General features: G+C 46.2%; 1 protein-coding gene across 2 annotated transcripts in view; it reads right to left on the bottom strand.

The window, feature by feature from the left end:
- LOC146190683 (immunomodulatory peroxidase-like) overlaps positions 1 to 21326 on the bottom strand; it is a 153136-nt gene that overhangs the window by 45111 nt on the left and 86699 nt on the right. For both annotated transcript variants that reach the window (XM_084601066.1, XM_084601065.1), the window contains exons 2-4: positions 16028 to 16231; positions 8685 to 8885; positions 6750 to 6967 (exon numbers count right to left, since the gene is read on the bottom strand). In XM_084601066.1, the coding sequence (XP_084457192.1) occupies positions 6750 to 6967; positions 8685 to 8885; positions 16028 to 16221 (613 nt within the window). In that variant the 5' untranslated portion in view covers positions 16222 to 16231. The remainder of the gene's footprint in view (positions 1 to 6749; positions 6968 to 8684; positions 8886 to 16027; positions 16232 to 21326) is intronic.

Genomic DNA, 21326 nt, shown 5'->3' with positions numbered 1-21326 from the left:
ACCCTCGCTCGCATATCGGCGCGGCGACCGGGTGTAACATATGAAGTAGACGCTTTTCTAAGCTTGCACGTCTTAACGGCGATAGATGTGGCTGAAAGCGGAGGCGCCCTTCGCGTGTGCGATTTCCAGGGGCAACGTTTACTTGCCGTCCCTATAGGCGGACACAGAGTAGTGAATGCTGCTGCGAGACCCTCGCATGTGGGACGGTCAGGGCGAAAGCATGTGCGCCTTGTGGCCAGCGTCGATTCCGGCCAAGTGGCCGAGTCCCAGCCGTGAAGCGGACACCAAGGCCTGCGCGCAGCGCGCCTGCCTCGATCGGATCGCAGGGGCGAAAGAATGTGAGCTATTCGCCCACACCTCTCTCAAGGTGAAACGGCGCGCTTATACCGCCGTTGTCAGCCGCGTGCGCTACCGTCGCGTTGCACCCTTTGGGTGCGCTTAGGCGCTAGGGCACCCAGGGACGGACAGGGTTGAATTGTTCCCGCTCGAAGAACGTTTAATAAAGAATGTGTTTTGAATATGAGGCCGTGGACGTACAAGCCCTCGCGGGCCTCTCTGATTTACATGGGTGCATAAGCATGGCCATGCGCCGTTGTAGGTTTGTAGGAGACCTTCAGAGACTGAGATGTAATCGCTTGCGCCTAATATGAATGACCTGTAGATCGGGAAACCGGCTGCTGACTCTAGTTTCGAAGAAGCATATCGGCTTTTAACTGAAAGTTTTAGCGCCTGAGCAAGCCTTATATCGGGTGCACGATCGAAGCTCGTGCTTATTTATGTTCCGGATGAAACACGCTTCCTAGTATGAAGAGGACTGCCTAAGAGGACAGACGGGGAGACAAATTATGTAATTTTGTATACTGAATGCATGCTATGCAAATACTGAATATACTGACACGACAGAAGGTCTTGCGTACACAGCGTTGTCTTCTGCCCTCTCCACTTCTCTCTCTCTCTCTCTCTCTCTCTCTCGCCAGGGCTGGTTTACAGGCAGCCGCATTTAGAGTTGCCAAAATAACCACATTATGCCACCAGAGGCCGTAGGAAGTTGCGATCCAGTCTGTCCGTTCCGAAGATAACTACTCATAATATACACTTCCGTTTCCTGTACTGAGCGGCACTGCACCTAGCTCTCTGGCGCAGAGCCAACAGTGCACTTAATTCTACGCTCTGGAAACCGCGCTTGCGCACAACGGCAGCCGTAAACCCCGCTCATTAAGGCGCCAAGCTGCCCTGCCATAACCGGTGCCCGCGAAATCAAGACACCCTCTCTAATAATTATAACAGAGCGAGTCGATCTTTTTTCACTGCATAAGAAAGGTTCGCGGTATGCTTCACCAGAATCCCCTTCAACGGTCAGAGTGTGCCAGCCGCGGGTTTCGAGCAGGGGACAGCGACCCTTTCTTTCTCTCTTTCCCTCTCTCTCTCTCTCTAGAGGCTGTGTACAGACGAGGCGTCCCCTTTTTTCTTCTTTTTTCTTTTTGGGGTGAATTTCTCGGGCAGCGTCATCTGGCTAGCTGCATTCCAGCGCGGTCGCGAAAGAAGCGCCAGAGGCAGTCGCTCGTTTAGCGGTCCTTGATCGCGGACAAGAAGAGCGCGTTGCAAGAGAACGCCGGCTATGCGCGCTTTTGCAGCACACGTTGTAGACGGTGTCGACCGCCGCGCGCTCCTCTATCCTTAAACGCTCTTCAAGCTCTCTCTCTGTGCCCACTTGCCTCTTTTTGTACAAGGAGAGGGGCCTGCACTCCAAGCTGCTGTCTCTCTGCTCGCTCCTGTGTGTGCCGAAGCATAGTATACCTGTACGAGGGCGCCAGCAGTAGCCGGAGCTGGTGGGGGGTCGCGCCGCTGACTAGGGCTTTTAATCATCGTGCCTGCAACTCGTCGAGAGTGTCTGGCTGCAGGCGGTAGAGAGTGGTTAATGTAAACGAAGGTAGAAACGGGAGCGGCAGACCCGACTGCACACTTGTTGGTGCGAGGCCCGTACGTCGACCCGCCTCGATGGTGCTGCGGCAGCAGCAACGGCACTTCGTAAAGGGAATACCGGAGAGCCCATGCTGTGCGCCGAAAAACTGCTGTCCTAAGTCCGTATCGCTGGCCACCTGGTGCGCGTGTGTGTGAATGTGTTTCTGTTTTTTCGTACCGACTGCACAAGCTCCAAATACTTCAGAATAATATTCCATTAGAGCGCCAACAAAACCGCGTTAGAATGTAAGGACTGGCTTGAATTTATCGCAGAATTTTGTTTTTCCGCTTTTATTTAGTGCCCCTTTTCACGTTGCACGCAGCGTGGTACTATGCCCCAGAAAATTCTTCAGAAAAAACAAAAACAAAAAAAAAATACCGGAGGAATGATCGAAGCACCTTAAAAGTGTCAAAGGATTTGCGTTGGGTACGACATATGGGATTACCCATGACTACATTATACCAACTTGTTTGACTTGTTAGCCCTCTTCAAAATTCATCCAGATTTTTCTTTCTTCTACAGAATTATTATGATTCTTGCTTTAATCATTATTATTTATAGACACATCGTTACACTCGTTTAGATTTCCGCTTTGCGCCAACCTTTTCCTGTAATCGCCTATGGAAATCGTCTTGTGTACGCCACTACTCCTTGGTCAGTCTCCCATGGTGGGTACGCGCCACGTTTTAAGACTCCAACAACAGCAACATCTTAAACTATAGCCAGCCCGGATCGTGTTTATTATTATTTTTTGTACTTATCAAAGTATGGTTTCCACCTAAATCATTGTCGTGCCAAAATAACGTAACCCTGCTGTAACTTTCAGGACTGTCTATCGGCCGTATACCGTCCTCTGCACATTGCCGAAACACTAGGGTCTTTTCGTCATTCAGTGGACGCGTTAACAATAGTAACTCCGCCGAGTTAGGTGAGGTATCTCACAACTTCGAAATTGGGTATGTGCCGACAGGGATAGCATGCTGTACACTCGCTCTAGTTAAAAGAAGGAAAGTATTTGTAAGCTTCGAGGCGGAGTTCTTGTTGAACGTTTTATTGCGCACTCTACACACGTCAACGCTTTCGAGAGCTTCCCCTTCAAGTCGGCGTACTATTCTCGTTAGTGAGCAGGCTCGTTAAAATTAGCGTCCAGGAAGCTGATACCTCACGAGCTGCTACGTTGTAGCCGTCACGAGCATTGGCAGGTGTTTTAAAAATAGCGTTCACGATTTACACTGTTTGTTTCGCAGCTGTAAACCGGGTTGGTTTTTCCTACTCTCTCGTGAACCGTGCATCGCGTGCAAACAAACAAGCACGCGTCTGGCCAGCACCTGTTGACGAATCAAGTCTACGGTGTTCTACTTAATTCCTCATTTTACGATCGAACAGCGAGCCGTTCATGCTATTGATTCTAGCGCAAGATGCGACGGGGTTTTTACGAGCTCATTCGTTGCTGGGGGACTTTTACTTCACTCTCTGCCGAACGGTGGAATTCAGGCCGTCTCTTTCACTCTATCGCGCATTTCAACGCCTGCTTTCTGCCGTTAATAAAGTATATGTGAGGCGAGAGGCTCCGTTTTAACTGCGAATTCTCTGAGACGTCTTTACCGGAACTGTGCCGAAAGAAGCGGGTGCATTTTGAAGTAAGAAGAATACCGGTGGTTTTTTATTAGTTTGTGCCCGCTACGCATATTGCTAAATTATTGCGTCATTCAGTACGGATTTCTGGGCCGTCATTGCGCTGTTATCAGTCTTCCGTCTCGGGACACGGTATTTTGGGGAGAAAACGCCTGTTTTCAAGTGTACTCAGGTACAGATGTATTGGCTACAGTTAGTTTGTTAGTTATATGAGGTTTTATAGTGCAAGAGCAACTATGGCTATATTGCGCCAAACGCAAGGTTAGATGATTTGTTACGTGAAGTGCTTAGAGTTATGGTTCTCATATGTGGTTTAAAATATTGGCTTTCTTAAGAAATGTACAAACTAAAGAAAAATCGACAAATGTCTGTTCGCCTGAAAGCAATGCAGGATGAAATGGAATTTGTTCATTATAAAATACAGTAAAATATATTTTCCTGAGATTCTCAGCATGAGATTAAGATGCGATTGACTGTGAGCTCATCTCCGCACAATTCACACACTGGTTTGTCTTTATTTGTCAAGAGAAAACGTATTGGATACAAAACGCCGCTTTTGCTTTTCGCCTCTCTCTCTCTCTCTCTCTCTCTCTCTCTCTCTCTCTCTCTCTCTCTCTCTCTCTCTCTCTCTCTCTCTCCCACCCTTTTTAAAAAAAATATTCGTATAAACGATGATGACGTTTAAAAAGGGGCTACCAAGAAACAGTCTGAACCTGTGCGAACGCAGTTTTCTAATAAGTTCTGAATAAGTAAATACTCGATGTTACCTCCGCATTCGTGTTTTTTTTTTTTTTTCGTTGATAGAATATAAGCATAAGAAGGAATTCAAGGTATAAAATACCCATATCAATTTCTTCGAAAGAGCGTCATAATAAATGCGTTTTTTCGGCACGATATTTAGACTGGGCTGAAATGATAACATATAAATACTGAGAAGGCATAATTGAGCTACTATTAAGGCGCTATACTTTTTGTACATGAGTGATCCTTACCCTCGTTGAAACCAAAAGTGATGAAGGTTGAGCACGGCCGAAGGGAAGCGAATTTCGGCTACTGATTTTAGGAAGAAAAATGTATTGGCACGAGTTGGCGTCAATATGTGGATGTCGAAGAAAACACGACGTATACACTATAACGCCGCACACGCGGGGTCGATAAGGCCCTGTGCATTCAATCCAACCTAGGCGTCATTATTCGCCCATTGCAGTTCACTGAAGGACATCAGCAGAGTTGCACAGTGGCTAGAACTGAATATATCAAGCAGCCACTAAAACGTATTCACTTTGTCCCAGCTTGAATCAGCTGACTACTTCCTACCAGCAGCCTTACGCAACCAACAACAAAATGACCAGCGTCTTTTCTCCGTGGCCTCTGATTTTGCGCTAAGATGAGAAGTAATGCTTCAAGGTCTTGCGCTTTCGTTGTGTTCTGTATGATGTTCTTTTTCCTCTTTCGCCCGCTTCCTTACGGCGCGAGCACGCTTGAAGCAGCGTTTCACGAGCCCGAATTTTTCTAGAGGTCGGATTCGATGGAAGCGTGAGATAGTTATTTTAACCACATGCTGTAAAGCGAGGTATGCGCCCTCTACGGCCGCAGATCGCTCCTTTGATCCCAGCGCTGCTCCCGTCGATTGTCGCTCTTTGCGTTTACTTCCCGCGCTCGTGCTGCAGCGTTGTTTATGTGCTCATTCAATGAGTTTTTTTTTTCTTTTCCTCTGTATTCTTTTTCGTTATTCTCTTACGATGCGTTCTTTCCTTCACTGTCCTTGCCGGTTGCTCGAGCGCGCACTCGGGCACGTGGCCCATTTCTGTATATTCGCTGGGAGAGAGCCTTGGGGCGGACTTTAGCGTCGCATGCGGGCTTCCATTCGACCTGAGACGAGGTCATTGTCGCTTTCCAGTTACGCGGGGGCTGCAGGAGGAAAATCAAACTCTCCAATGTGAATGTTTGCGCATAGTTCGGTCCCGTCTTCGCCTGCCACGTTCTTGTAAGAGGGACTGTCGTCGCTGACGCTTTATCAGGGGCACTAGACAGTGTTTTTCTTGAATTTTCGCATGTTAGACTGGCACTTTTGCAGTCTAAGGGCGAACGCGAGGTCTGCACTCCTTGACAACTGTCCTTAGCTATCAAATATCATTTTGAACGTTTTCTGCATGCAGGCGAATGGTGAGTGGGTGACCGCTGAATTGAAGGATGACGATTGATTCGTAGCAGGCATTCCGGAGAAAAGAAGCGATTTGGCTTAAGAAATGAGCTATCCAATGTGCGCATTGTTATACAGCAGCCCAAAGTCATTGCTGGTTTCTGCTAGAATGGAAATGGCAAGCCGGCAAGAGTTTTTGGAGCGTGTCACCAGGCACGGCACCTTCACGCGAATGCGGAGGCCGAACCCTTGATCACCGGCTGCTTTGCATGCGTGATTAGGAACGAAGCATATGAAAGTCGTGAATCTGCTTGTTTACTAGAACTGGCACTGAAGTTTCTTATTTTCTTTTTGCATGCGTAAATGCGCCGAGATTCTTTTGCTTAGCTACATTTTGGGATTATCAGAATATGATCGCACAGTTTTTCTTTGCTCCTCACCTATAACTGCCTCGTACGGGTTTAGTGTCGCGTAGAGAGTGCACAGTTGGCGAAAGCACACGCTGGACTCTTAAACACACGTGCAATGATGTGACATGACTCTGGAATGGTTCAAGCACCCCTGACGTAATGTGGAGCTCTACAAAAGAGGCAACCATGCAGATTTCTTTATACAATTGGATTTATTCGAGTAGGTATACTGGCACATTCGTGGCGAGATCCTAATTTACCATGCAGGAAATGCAGCGTTCTATGTTTCTTGTCCTAAAGCTGAAAGTTGCCTTATGAATTGAACGAACAGTAAATGACACTTTACAGTAAGGTTCACAGTCCTATCATCGCGTTCTGACTGGCATCGTGTCATTTGATTTGCTTGCAAATGAAGCCTGTTAATTCGTTTGCTTTTTAGCAGAGTACTCCACATGCACTACATTGCCCAGGAACCCGTTCTTACAGCGTCTTGCGTCAGCACCTAAAATTCACTAAAGAAAGGACCCATTTGAACGTAGCAAGGAAATTTGTGTGAGCTAGTTGTTTTGTTGATGATATGCAAAAAGGGTGTGCCTACCGTCGGCGTAGGCTGGCGGCAGGTAGCGCACCATGGCCGATCGCACAGATCCCCAGGACGGGTTCTCGAGGTTGTTGCACATTCCGGTGAGCGTGCGGTAGCGGCTCAGCTCGCACTTGACCGGCTTCAGGAAGGTCGGGCAGATGTCCTTCACCAGCGTCTTGCTCGTGTCAATCTGCGGCAGCCCGTACACGATGGCGTGGTACGACAGGGAGAACCTGCGGGGCGAGAGGCGCGTCCGCCGCTGGCAGGTCAATCGCTTTTGTTGTGTAAGAGTGTTTGTAAGAAAGTTCATGCGGTAAAAAGAAGGGACAAACAAACAAAACAAATCATCATGTATACAAGGACCGCTTGCACCGAGGAACTTTTGACTACCCTTTGAAGTTACGTATACGGCCAGAGAACAGGGAAAGCACGAAGTTACTGTTACAGGGTGCCGATTTGGTTGTGTAACGAATGTTGGACGAGGTCTTTTTCCATTTTTATGTGTGAAATCCGCGTGTCTTCACGGCCCTGCCACCTTTTCTCTCATTAGCGTCGTCCAATAAGGCTTAGCTCTGGGCTGGGTCTGCGAATGGGGCACACAGCCTTATGGAATCCGTCAAGTGCGCAGGACAAGTTCATGGCTCTACGCACTTCTTGTGGGAAAATGGCACATTTCAGCCACGACACGCGCCTTATACGTCACTTTTCTATGGGAACATTGGAACGATTTTTAGCAAGTCTGGTCAGTACTGATGCTTGTATTTGTTTTTGATTTGACGTTTATTGGGATTGCGCGGGAGCATGCGCTAGTATATCTATCTGCTCATCTCCCTGCTGCACGCTGTACTCTGCCGCCGTGATTATAACAACGAAGGGAGACGATGAAATCATACTCTGGCCGCACTTGCGTTGACCTGTCCTTTAGAACTTGACCGATACTGTGGTCACCACGGTCAGCGCGCAGGTGTCTACGCAGCAATTTCATCGGCAAATCAGGAGAACAAGAAACGCTCTACAGTATTAGAAGTGACATACGTACGCCACATTTCTGCGTGATTTTTCACTAATTGCTGTCGTTCATGCCCAAATTAGAGATGAGTGAGTACGGTTTGCATTCGTTCACATGGTCTAATGTGTGTTCGCTGCACATTTCGCCCGCCAGTCCCGCGGGGTAATAGGCGCATTTGGATCCAAGTGACCTTCTACCTGCCCCCACTGTGCAGGTCTGTGCCGAAACCGACAGAGAAAGCTCTGTATCGCGCGTGAATCGCACACAGTGTTTGATTGCGCCATAGATTCCCAAGCCTTGTATGCAATAAGATTAACACTCTGGAGCGACCGTCAGTACAGTGAAACTGTTTCTTTCACTCCTTCTCTCTCTCTCTCTCTCTCTCTCGCTCTCTCTCTCTCATTTGGTGTCATCATGTACCCCATCCTGCACGCGATTTGGCCCTAATTTATTTTTATTTTTTATGTCACGTATGAATTGGGTTTTGGAAATCCTTGACATGGAGCTTTCAATGAGACAGCAGCGCATTTGTAATGAGTCAAGGTCCGTGATGGGTTGATTTAGAGATGATGGTTTGGTGAGACCTCGTGTAGGCACCCATTAAATGCTCTTACTTAGATCATCAGCACCAGTCATCAATGCAAGCTGAACGGTGTAGTCACTGCTACTCTGCGTCTCACACGCAACAAAACACCGCAGGTATGTTTTATGGGTCGCTATTTTGACCACAAAAGCAGAGTTTATCGTTTTCATGAAATCGATACATCCAAAAACGATTACTGCTTTCTCAGACAAATGGCAATATTGGTGCGGTTAGGAAGATCATAGAGGGTACAGCCGGTGGAGACCTGCAGAGTCCCTTTCGCAAATAGGGGCCCGTCAGAAAGACCTCGGTACACATTGTTCTTTAGGAATGCGCCAAAGACAATGTGTTCACTCACTTCTGGGCCAGTATCCTGGATGCGTCGAGGACGATCTCAGACGGTACGGTCACGTGCTCGGGGGCTGGTGAGTCTGAGGAGAGCTCGTAGATCTCGTTGGGTACGCTCTCACCAAACTTGGTCTTCGCTTCCAGCAGAGCCTGGTTCACGTCGTCATACGTGATGCACTGCTGGCCCTCGGTTAGTGTAACCGCCTTCAACCTGCGCACGAGATGGAGTTTCCAGTAGCAGTTAAGCGCAGTTTAAGTAAACGGTGCTCAAGATTTCTATTTCCAGCCGCCTTTATCTGGCCGCATACCCTCACAAATTGTCGAAATTTCCTGCCGGTTTTCTTTTTTTCCCCCATTTAAAGAGACTAAAGTTGATGGAATGATCATCTTTGCAAAGACGAAAATAAGCAAATAAAGAAGATATAGATATAGAAGAAAGATTGTGCTTAGTACTTCTTATAACTCCCTCTGCATTGCGATATATTGTTTATTATGTTTATAGATTTGTATAATTGTCACTGTTTTCCTGTACTTGCGATTGTGATTTAGTTTTTACCCACTTTGCGGATATCTTTGTATTTGTCCCCCCTTACACAACGCCTCTCTGGAGGCCTGTAAGGTATATGTAAATAAAAATAAAAATAAAATATAAATGCACCAATGAGCAGTGCTTACGACCTTCGTGTTTAACGTTTGAGACCGCATATACCTTTTGCTTTCTTTTTTTTTTTGCCTGGATGTGAAAGAGATAAATGGTTCGAACTACACCCAAGGGCATTTGCTTTTCGCTGTGGGCGCTCTTCTATGTAAACGGAACTTTCGTAATGTTGTAACTGTTCAGTAGAGTGTTGGATGAAAGTGGCATTCAAAGAAAAGACCTGTATTTTTTTTTTTTTTTTCCTGAACCGAAGGCAAATGTACAACGTAAGCGCTAATGGCCAATCCACCTTAAGCAGATATTTCGCGAAGTTCAGCACCTGTTCTTGAATTCCTCACTCTTACAACGCGTTTCGAAAATATCTCGTCTTGCAGGCACAATCCCCCTTTCATTACAATAATTCTCCCGCTTCAGCATCTCATATATGGAGACCTAAATCGGCATATACACAAGCTGCTTTGATTCATTGCGGCAAGCTACCGCTGGTTCGTGACTAGGGGTGCCAGTGTCGCCATACATTCGGCGCGCGGGAAACTAGGAACAAATATACAGTACACAAAAGGTAACGCCGTTGCTTTGGCAAAGGAAAGAGGAGTCTGCTTGGCCCTCTATGTTTGTATGCAAGAAAATGCAGATGCCGCTTATGGCAGCGCATGTTACGTTATAAATATGCGCCCCACGATCACGCCGCGACCCCTTTGGGTTTCGCCGAACGGCAAGCGGGTCGCGACCGTGGTGGCTTTGCGCGTTAGCCCCTTTCCCTGCTTCCTTTGACCATATTTTTCGCCACCGCATTGCACCCTAATGTCCACGTATATTAATCGAGGTCACTGCATACCCGATGTCGGTTGAGAATACGGTGATGTAACAGTTTCCTCTGTAGCAGCCATAAATGTACAACGCAGGCCTGGCCGCAACACGTTACACAGTATATTACACCCATAGATTTGCCTTTCATTGAAATAAGAACCAGCAAAAACATCTTCTTTTATATTTTTGATTCATTATTTTCGCATATTACTTTTTTCTTTCTACGTTTTCTCCTTCTTTTTTTTTTTTTTTTTTTGCCGCTGGCGAATATTTGCAGATACATGCCTCCATAATAATATTTCGCGCACGAAACAGTCCTTGCACTCGTCTAAGCAATGTCGAAGCACTCCCGTTGAAGTACGTGGCGTCTCCTTTAGGCGCTTTCGCAAAACTGCTGTGTTCATAGTTCGTGGAATTATCACTCGATTGCGTATATGAATGGAGCGACTAGCCCTTTTGTGTGTGTTATGGAATATAAACAGTATAAATAATGGCAAATAGCTGCATATGGAAGTGGACTATGGGCGCTGAACCAGATGAATAAGGAGCAAAAAGGATCATTATATGGACCGCTGCATGAACGTCGTCATTGCACAGCAGCAAGGCGCCTAATATTTGGGAGCGACAACATGTATACGTAATGAAAACAAAAAGGGGGTGGCGGCGAGGCGAGTGAAGGAGTTCCAGCTATGGGAGGGGTGAGCGAGGATGAGAGTTCGTCTCGCGATTTGGAACGCTGGGGAAGCTTAACGGGCCGCGCGGTGTGACCCAGAAATAAACCCTTCAGCTCGAAACTTACGATGAAGGATGCACGTGCGAGGCGCATCAAACGTCTAACAAAATGCCTCTGGCTTGCTGTTAAGATCGGTTGTCAGTTGTGCGGTCTTGTTCACTAAAGAGCCACAAGAGGTCGCGATTTTATTATTATTTTTGTACGCAGATTAAGACCTCACGCAAAGCACAGTTTTTTTGTGAAATGAAGTCGTCACTTGTGCTCTTCCCCTCCGGCCACTCCGGCGCAGAGACTCCCAGATTCTGTGTCAAGACCTTGGAAAGATCTACAAACCAAAAAATAATCGAATCAACAGCGCTCCCGCGGGGCTTACAAGTTGCAACTTCAGTATGCGCTCCGCAATCATACGGCAATCGATGTCACTGCATCATAACCGCGGTGCTGCTCCCTTTGCTCTATTTACCCGCTAATTGATAGAATCAAGCCCGCAGTATAGGGTCCTGCTGTTAATACAGCGCCTATATAAATCATCTTCCTGAGACGGTATTTGTTTTTTGGTGGCCACCGCAACATCCAGCCTTGTTTCACGCCACTATCTCGCTCTGCTTTCCGATGTGCGTATACATATACGCTTTAGGTTAGGCCGGCAGCCGTATGCAAGAAATCGAATTCATTTAGCCTAAGCAGCCACGCAGGCGGTGACTATACGAACATCCATTCCAGGCTCCGACAACTCGGCCACGGCTGCTAGAGCCCCCGTAATTCATGAGAGTGCGTTTCGCAAACCGTCGAGAATGTCTCCGCGACGTTCCAGCTCCGCGGGACCGCGAGCCTGAGGCACGTGAACGAATTACAGCTCGCGAGGCGCGCGCGTGCCCCTGCCAACTGCGGCTCTATACAAGCTCGCGCGCAGTATTTCTCCACGCCCGAGGTATATAAACGGCTAACGACGCATACGGCGCCTGGCCCTACGGATATCATTTCCTTTCACCGCGCCTTTCAGTCGCTGCCTTCCAGCCAACCCAGCGGCGTGCCGCACGAAGTGCCGTTAACTTCTTGGCTTATCCTCCTCCTCCTTTCGAGAGTGCAAAGCAGTCACTGCGGCTAAGGAAACGGAGCGGGATATGCGTGCGCGCGCACTGATTGCTCGGCGACGAGATCGTTCTTTCAGCCTGCGTTCTGGCAAGGAGACAGTAATTACTTTGTCGTGTTGGCGCGTTATTGATGGCATTTGCTTCCCGCGCGTGTGCTGGGGTGTTTTTCTAGCGCCCGCAGAAATTATGTCGGTCGATGTGTAGTTTTTGATGTTTTTTTTTATTATTCTTTTACAGCGCGCAGCTTCTGGAACGCGAGACGTGAGCGAGCGCACGTAATCAACTCTCGCTACTGCATTCCTGACTGTAACGCATGCCCAGAAAGGGCGCAGAAAGAAAGCTGCTTTTTATACGAGTCTCACACAAAATCTAACACGACCGCCTATCAGAATTGCGAACACTGGCGCTTTGGGAATTCACTGTGCCGCTGCGTGTGTCCTGCAGTGTGTATAGCCCGGGTAATAGTGATGATGACGATGATGTGCGAGTTAAAGTATAGTCATGCTCAGCATGCCGGAATTACTGTCACGTAATTTATCTGCGCTTAACTCTGAGCATTACTTTAGCTGCCAAAAAGCTATCGGAACAACAAACGCTTATTGCTTGCCCTTAACTCAGGTTATGATGGCGCTCAGTGTAGCAGGTATTAGGCGAAACATTAAGAAGGCGGTGGATGCTAACGTACACCCGGCCAATTATTTAACAGTATCGCGCAACCATCGTGTGCTGGATGCATCAGCGCAGAGTCGAAGTAGAACAGAAATTAGGAAAGGGAAGAAACACGCGAGCCGATTGTGCTGATAGAGTGAACGTTGTCTGCTTGTTTGTTCTGCTTGTTATGAAGCAACCCCGCGATGCGAGTTTTATGGCTGAGTTCTGAGAGCGCGTCTTTTAGTGTTCCGGCTACGGTGCGGCTTTTGCCTAGATTGGTGCAAGCTTGTAACGTTCGAGGCACGACGCCTGGCCCCGCTTGCCATTGCAGGCATAGTGCCTCGAGGGCGTTTGTTTTAGCTATTGCTCCGATATCGAGGGCCCTCTGCAATTATTTCTTGATAAGTAACGATTGCGTGCGGTTGCTTGATCTTGCTAGGTTGTGAATGCTCTTTGCAACTTTACGCAGTGGGTAAAAAAAAAAAAAAGAAAGAAAGAAACAGGTGGTCGAAGCTTTTTGAGTGTCGATGCATGAGAGCTGTTTTAGACTCTAATTAGAGCATACTAGCAGATGGCCCTCATTTTAGCAGTAAGAGCTGGCATGTTCTTTCCCTCGCATACTATCTTCACCTCCTCGACGCTCGCGCGATGCTTTCAAATAATCGGCCGGCTAGACTAGTAACTTCTGTTGCACTGTTGTTGTCAAGTTACAGGCCTGCACTGTAATTTCATGTTTTCTTCACGTACCGGAGAATAGCCAATGTGCTTGTATCTAATGTGCGATCATCTCTTTAAGAGGAGGTGCTACTTATCAGAACCGGGTTAAGTGGAGAAATATGGGAGATGCCTTCGCCCTGCAGTGGGTATAATCAGGCTGATGATGATGATGATGCTACCTGTCAAGTGTGGGTAAAGGTTTTTGTATGTTTGCCATCATCTATTTTGAGAAACGTTTTGAATCTACTCGTTGTTTTGCCAGTAATCTTTCGTCATTCACCTCAAACGCAATTAACAAATATTGCGCCGGTGTGATGTTAAAAAAAAGCTAAAAAAATGTGTAACAAAATGTGTAACAATACTTTGTGGATAGTGCATTTACAAAATAGCCGTTGCCACAAGGCGGAAACAAATTCAATGTGGGTGTCATTTGCTGAGCTAGAATAACTGCGCAAGTCCGTTTGTTTCACGAAAACATGCTTCGAACATTCAATTTATGCGACCTTTTCAGGCAAGTAAACATTTATTAAAAGGCGTCTGTCAGAATCATGATTTCTCTAGTTCAATGGATGCAATATGAAAACATCAAAATGTCCATAGAGTCTAATTTTATTTTTCTAATGTTTAGTGAGGAAATGTTCCTAATAGGTACCAGAAAGCATGGTTGGAAAAATATCCTTCGTGTGCGTGTTTTTTGTTTGCTCTTTGACAGCAATCAAACAAGCTTTAGCCTTATTATTTGCCCGTACCTTGCTCGCTTTATTTAATGAAGGCTTCCTGCTTGCATGTCTCGAGAGCTTTCCTGAGGGCCGGAGGTCTGCTTTGGGTATCCTTTTCTTTTTCTTTTTTTTTTTTTTTTTGAAGGGGGGGTTATCCATCCACTTTCGAGCCACACTGCAGGACACTCCTGTTTTTATGCGTAGTGTCTCAAGAGCTTTGTTTCGCCTTATTTCCACGATTGTATTAGCAAATTTATTCGTACTTGCCATAAAGAAGTAGAGGAATCTCAAATTTGCGGTCAGCTCATGATGGATGTAAATACAACACTATTGGGAACGCGACTTAGAATGCACGTTAAAAATAAGTGCGAGAAGCATGGTGTGAAGCTCTGAGATTGTCTCCTGCTGGCAGATAGATAGATAGATGGATTTATTGAAGGGAAAGGCAGAAATGTGAACATAAGCATAAGGATTACCTAGATTATTAAAATATGGCTTTATGGTTTTGCAAGGTGGTAGGTATACTCGGTGGGGCTTTCAAACCGCTTCCAATGCTCATTTTAGCCCCTGGTTAAAGAGACATGTTTTGAATTATCACAGAATTAAAAAAAAGTACGTTATTTTACTTTGGTTTACTACCTTTGGGGTGGGGAAGGGAGGGGGGTAATAAAATTTAGATGTACTACCCCCTCCCCGCCTCATTAACTGTATCGATATTGTGTATCCTGAGTGAATCTCACTCGGAACGTTTGGCTCCCTGTGTGAGCTTAATACGCTACCTCAAGTGTGCCTCGCATTTTAAGACGCCCGACAGTGCCACACACTCGCTTGTGGGAAGACGCTATTTTTTGTATTATAGATTTTATAGAAATGTCATTCTAATTTTCAGACTCGCCGGTGTGCGTACCGTTGATCCTGTCTGGTTGTAGGCATATGTTTTTGTTGTTTTTTTCTTGTTGGATCCTCGCCTGTGTACAAGTTCACAAGACAGTACAGGGTGTCGCAGTTAATTTTAGCAATGGTTTAAAAACACACCGATGGACAAAAACACGACACACCTTATGGCTTGCGTTTGGCCGTTCTATAGAGGTCAAACAATCTTCGTTGTGCTCATTGATACTTATTTACGTTTATATAAACAAGTTTCCATGATGTGAATTTAGAGGAAATAATTGAATTTGAACGCCGCAAAGAGCTGTAGAAAACTTATTATTTATCATTTATTACTTTGGTGTCCTTAGCATGTTATTATTTGCCAGCTGAAAGAAGCTCGCGTGACATAGAAAAACAATATACGTGAGTCCCTGCTTGCGCGACGCAATGAAAATTACAAACGAGATATTTGTAAACGATGTTAACTGCTAGCTCACTCCCGAAATACAGTTTTAAATCATTTTACCTCCAATAAGTTCTATAGTTTCTCGGGGAAACTGTCCAGAGGCAAAGCGACCGTGGATAGCCATTTGTCCTCTCAAGCGTCACATTAGTTAATTTGTGTACAAGAGCGAAAAACACCAGTTGCTATAAATTTTCCAGTTTTTGTTTGAAATCACACCAAATCTGTATATCAGTATACAGCAGGAACATCGATTTTTTCTCGTGACGGCAGAAAATCGTTTCATAGTTATGCATATTTGGCAGAGATGCACTGCCTCTCCGTCACGACCGAATCGTCTCCGCCGCTATGGCAAGAGTACTGCTTGTGGTGCTGCTGCACAAGAAGTTCTTTTTCCTCACTACAGATATTCACACCCTGAAATTCTACGAGAACTTGTTCTGCACAGACAAGTTCCTGTCATTTTCACCAACTATGTGTTAAATTGTCTTCCTGCTTACTCTACGAAAAAACTTCCTCCGAATCTTAAACACCTGCCATGTCGAACACTGACATGAAGTTACACGCTCGACAGTTCCGCCATCATGGCTCTTCAGAGAAGCAAAAACTGATGGACGAGAGAAGGGTGTACTCACTGGGGCACGAAATTAGACAGGTATTGTAGGCCGGCAGCTGACGCTAGCGTCGGTTTCTGTATGATGGCAGCGTGAGGTTTGGTCGTGGTCACGATGAGCGCGCAGTCCGGGCCGTACTCGGGGTTGTACGGCGTCGGCCGCGAGTCCTCGAACACTAACGTGCCTCCGATGCATAGCAGCGTGGTCGTTGTCATTACCAGGTACCTGCGCAGAGGGAAAAGAGGAAAACGTCATGAAATGGGGCTTCGAGGTCTCGCTTTTTCTCATTTAGACACACAGACACAGCGCCTAAAGGCAATGTGTGGAGTGATGTGCTAGCATTATAGAACATCAAGAAAAGCGCTCAGAAATGCATCACTGCGGTCGACAGCCACTAAGCATGGAAGCAGACGGTCTGTGCCGGCTCTATAGTTTGTCGACACCCTCGTCTTATGCTACGTGGCGAAACTTCGAAAAAAAAAAAAGTTACAAGCACCAATAACCGTAGAAACGAAACGTGGACGCAAAGAAAATCTTGGCGTACGAGCTTTCGAAGGCGCAATTTCTATCTTCGACATTTCGAACAACAACAATTACGATTCAAAAATTAAAATGATAAATCGGCTCGCCGTCTATGCTGACGTCCTGTAACTTCGAAATATAATATTGCGCCCTAAAGAGAGAAATTAGAAAGTTAGTTTCTCAAAATTAATAAATCTTTTCGCTGAAGTCTGTGATATACTTGATATCCGCGTTGTTTTCAACTCAACCTGAACAGACCGACTTATCTAGCTTATTAGTTTTGATAAAAATCGGCAAAGCTTAAAAAAAATCACCCCGTATTGTGGTGACATGGCCACGATCTCATGCCGATGGACGATATATCATTCTAACGATTACTGCCAGATCTATTGTCGTGAATGTATGCGGTTAATTTGATTAGTTCGTTGGATCATCGTGGGGGTAGGGGAGGGGGGTGATAAAGTAAAGTGCCTTGCATCATGATAACTCACATACGTGGCGCACCTTTATTCCTGCGCTTGCATAAGACCTGAACGATTTTCGCACCCTAGGTGATAAGGCTTTCATTTTACGTCCAAGCTGAACAACATACGGACCACTATTTTGACTAACAAGGAAACGGGAGAATTTCTTTCAAATTTAGTGCTGTTAACGTATGTGATAACAGCGATAACCAATTTATTATCTAGGTACAACGCGTGCAAAGTGCTTTGACAAAAACTTGCAGTGCATATTCACAGGAGCCCTTTAACGCCTCCAACATCACCTGTTTGACGGTCACTTTTCCTGTCGATGAAGTTTCACATGAGCTTAAGTTTGTAATTGTGATGGGTGTCGAATACTTAATTAATGACAAAGTGTCTCTGCGTTGTTTTATTTAAAAATTTTTATGCGCCTCATTTTGATCAAGTGACAGAAATGCGTTAACTAACCGCTCGCCAACGTCACGGTGTAAATGTCACCCACATATGTCCGCGCTGATAACTTTTTTTGTTAGTTTTGCAAAAGAAAAATGATTTTTCGCACACCGTGATTCTGGCGTTCATGCTCGCGCACCTCGGAGGCGGCAATACAGCGACGCTATCGAACGAGCCGTTACAGCTGCAGCGCTTCGCTCTCTTCACCTTCCTCTCCTGGTTTCGGCCCTTGTGGTAGAACCTTCGTTTCGTTTCTTCATGAATGTAGGCGCTCGCAAAAAAATAAAATAGAATAAAATAAAATAATACAAATTCCGAGTGAGCAGGCTGTCTACAGCGGCGAGGCTGCGCGCCTGATTGCACTTTTCAATTTGGAAGCAGTGGCGCTTGACGGAGACTTCAGCAAAGTGATGTTTGGTGAATAACGCGGAAAAAAAGAAACCCAGGCGGAGGTGGAGGAGAAGGAGGTTAGAAGTGAAGTGCGACACGAATGCATTGCATAAGCAGCTGCGCGGTTTAAACGGGACGCATTTATCCCGCACCAGAAGCTTGTGCATTTCATCGCATAGAAGCCTGCAGTGATTGCGAGATGTGGCGCACTGCGAGTGAAGCAAACAAATAATTTCTCAGGCGAAATCCTTCAAAGCCTCATCGTTGTCAGCAGGAGCTGTCGGCAGAGGCTGTCACACTTTCGAGAGCGCGCCATACATGGGCATTGGTAAACAGTAACTGGTTGAAAGGTAAATAACGGGTTAATTGGTTGAGTAGTAATGAGTAACATGATAGAAAATTAGGTTATTAATTAGCTGATTTTTAATAGACGTTAACAAATTCAACTGATTACATAATAACTAATTGGTTTATGAGCCAATTAATTTTCCTATTAACCATTTACATCAATTACCCATTCATATAAATAGCTATTTTACTAATTAATCGCACAATGTAATAATTGACATTAATTACATAATTGACTGATTGATTCACCTATTAATTCGTTACGTCGCCAAACGGAGCGATGACGTCAAGTGGTGCAGTTTATCGTACTGCGAAATGGGCGGTAACGTCAACGCCTCAACTGTGACGTCACCGGTTGGTGTACTAAACCGCATATAAAGGCGTCATAGCTCCGCGTTTCACCATTCAGCGTTGGAGAGCCCGTGCGTGAACATGCTTAAAGTATATTGTCAAAGAGTACAGTCAAATAAAGCACTGATTAAGCGCGAACAGGTCTCGTTCCAGTATAGGCTTTCGCCTTGCAGCACTTTAGGCAGCCAAAGTGCCTCCTGAAGATTTTTTTTCCTTCCCTTTCTTGGAATTGTTGCTCTTGTGCCTTCTGCTGCTGGCCTCCTCATCTGTGTCGTCTGCTCACCGCAAGGTGACGAAAATGTGCGACAGAGGTTCCTGTGCGTATGTCGCCTTTGATATCCGCAATGTGGTGATGTGACGACCATAACCGTCAATAACATCGCGATATCGACTTCCTTTTTTACTGCTGTAGTCTCTGTAAGTGAACCGATACCTTTGCACTATAACGAACACTGCTCGGCCAATTCTGTTTTCACATATTACGAAAGAAAAAGGAAAGGTGGTACTGTTATAAAGAAATCGTAGGTAGAGTCCTAAAACGAACAACGCAAGTGGGGGAAAAACAATTATGCGCCCTAGTATATGCGTGGACAGAACGCCACACCACTTTCCTTTAACAAATTATCACATCTCACTGAACGAACGTCAGTGCTGCTCGCGCTCTGTTGCATAGCTGTGTCGCTGAATCTAACTTTCTCTTTTTTTTTTTTTTCTTCGGAGAGACAACGGCGGTTGTGGCAAAGGAAGTGTCGACGCAAGCGCGGATAGCGGCGCGTTCAAACATTGAGACAGACAGCGCCACAGCGCATCGGGAGCGAGATGAGTGGTGTCATCGGACGGCGATGTACTGACAGCCAGGATCTGCTCTCGTTCACAGCGAAGTGAAACAAAGAAAAAAAAAAAACAGATACAAAAAAATGAAAAAAAAAATGAAAGCGAGTTCACTCTCTCTCTCTCTCTGCTTCTCTCCTGGCGACCCTTTTGCGCCGGTCGTCATTGCAGTGCAGGCCACTGAACGAGCAGGAAGGGAAGTACGTGATTAAAAAAAAAAAGAAAAAAAAAACGAAATCGTGCCAGCGGTAAGCGTTGTACAGAGCCGTCGCATGTCCCGATGGTCAGAGTGCGAGCTCACTGCTCCCGACCGGCGGCTGACAAGACGTTAAAACGTATTTATCGACCGCATGCTGGGCGACCCCAGCGAGTTGACCCCCGCGCTCATGCACAGAGCGCACGCATATACACACGCTTGTTACGGTCAGCCTAGCGACCACGGCCGGTCTCGTTTACATCTGACGTCTCGAAGCCGCTGATGACGCCGGACGCTGCTAGCATCGCTGCTTTCACTAGGCGAGGAAAGGTTTCCTCTACCTTTTTATTGCTTCGTGGTGGCTTCCCGTTCTTGTGTATCTTACTTAATCAGCGCCTGCCTGCCTGCGGAGACAGCTGCGTTTATGTCAAGGCTGGCAAGGAGGTTTTCTTCGTTGGGCAAATTCTTGCGACCACTGAGTATGAGTAGTAAGCAGAGTGCCAATCAAGTCGAGTCCCCTCAAAGTTAGGCTTTACATGTTTGGTGTGATTGAACTTTTAGTTTTTGCGATTAGTCTAATTAGCTAGACTTCTTTAAAAGCTATTCGTGCCTTCATTCAATTTAATTTCTTCGCCATTAGATATGTTCAGTGGTTAGGAAATTTGTGCTGTTCGGTGCACATTCAAAATGAGACATCACTTTAACAATTCCTTGCTCACTGTTACAACGGCTTAACGAGAGTAATTAGCGGTTGGTACTTAAATGATACGCCGTTTCTTCTTTCAAACATCTCCTTTTTTTTTTTTCCTAGTTGAGTCCTTAGTTCAGTCAGATTGTGCAATAGCGTAGACGACGGTGATGACACTTCAACGCGTTGGTGACGATACAAAATTTAACGTGAGTTGAGCGGCTTGCCCTTGTCATCATACAGTTTCCACCCCCTATTGTCTCTATGCAAGCTTCCTCTCATGCGTGCAAGCGATGCAGCGAAGACCTCGGAACGGTGGGGACATCAGTTAACGCGCGGGAAAACGCTTCGTGGGGAAGCTCCGCGCGTTCATCGTATACTGTGTGACACAGAAACTTCTGATTACACTGATAAGCTACACACATGGTGGTATAATCACGCGTGTTTGTGTAGCCTAATTTCCACGAAACGGTTCTAGACATACAGGCAACGCTCTCGGGAATGGTCATACGAAAAAGAAAACATACGTAGAGAAATGTTGGTTTGAAACAACCCACTTCTCAGAGCTCGTGCCGCGTCTACATCTACACACGTTTGCTTTCGAACCTCGGAGTATTCACATCGACAGCCAGTTGCACAAAAAAGTGTTTGTCTTCAATGTTCCGAGGTCGTGCAAAAGCTAGAAAGGCCTGGGCTCGCAGTTGAGGTTTTCATTTCAAATGTTCCAGAAACACGCAGGTAATGTTTTCTCCCTCACTGCGCGCGCACTTTCAGCGTTTGAGTTCTTATAGGCCTAACGGGTCGCGACATCAGCACATATAAGTGGCTACAACAGGCACACCTGGTAGAAGAAAACATTTTTGGGGCGCGCGTTCGCGCGCTGGGCGAAGAATTAAAATGAAAAATGACGTGGAAGATAAGACGGGAAGGGGAGCGAGCGAGAACAAAGGACTTGCCGCGGATTGAAATGCAGCCGGGTGCGAACCTGCGCGCCATTTCACCTTCGCCGGACGCATTAGGCGCTCACCAAAGATAGTGCGTCCGCCTCAGGCCAAACAATGCAAAGCGGCAGCCCAA

Source organism: Amblyomma maculatum, chromosome 4, assembly GCF_055883805.1.
Source record: "Amblyomma maculatum isolate TAMU_Amacu chromosome 4, ASM5588380v1, whole genome shotgun sequence".
Classification (NCBI taxonomy): Eukaryota; Metazoa; Arthropoda; class Arachnida; order Ixodida; family Ixodidae; genus Amblyomma; species Amblyomma maculatum.
Note: the sequence above shows the minus strand (reverse complement) of the source record. Positions and strands in the feature narration are given on the sequence as shown.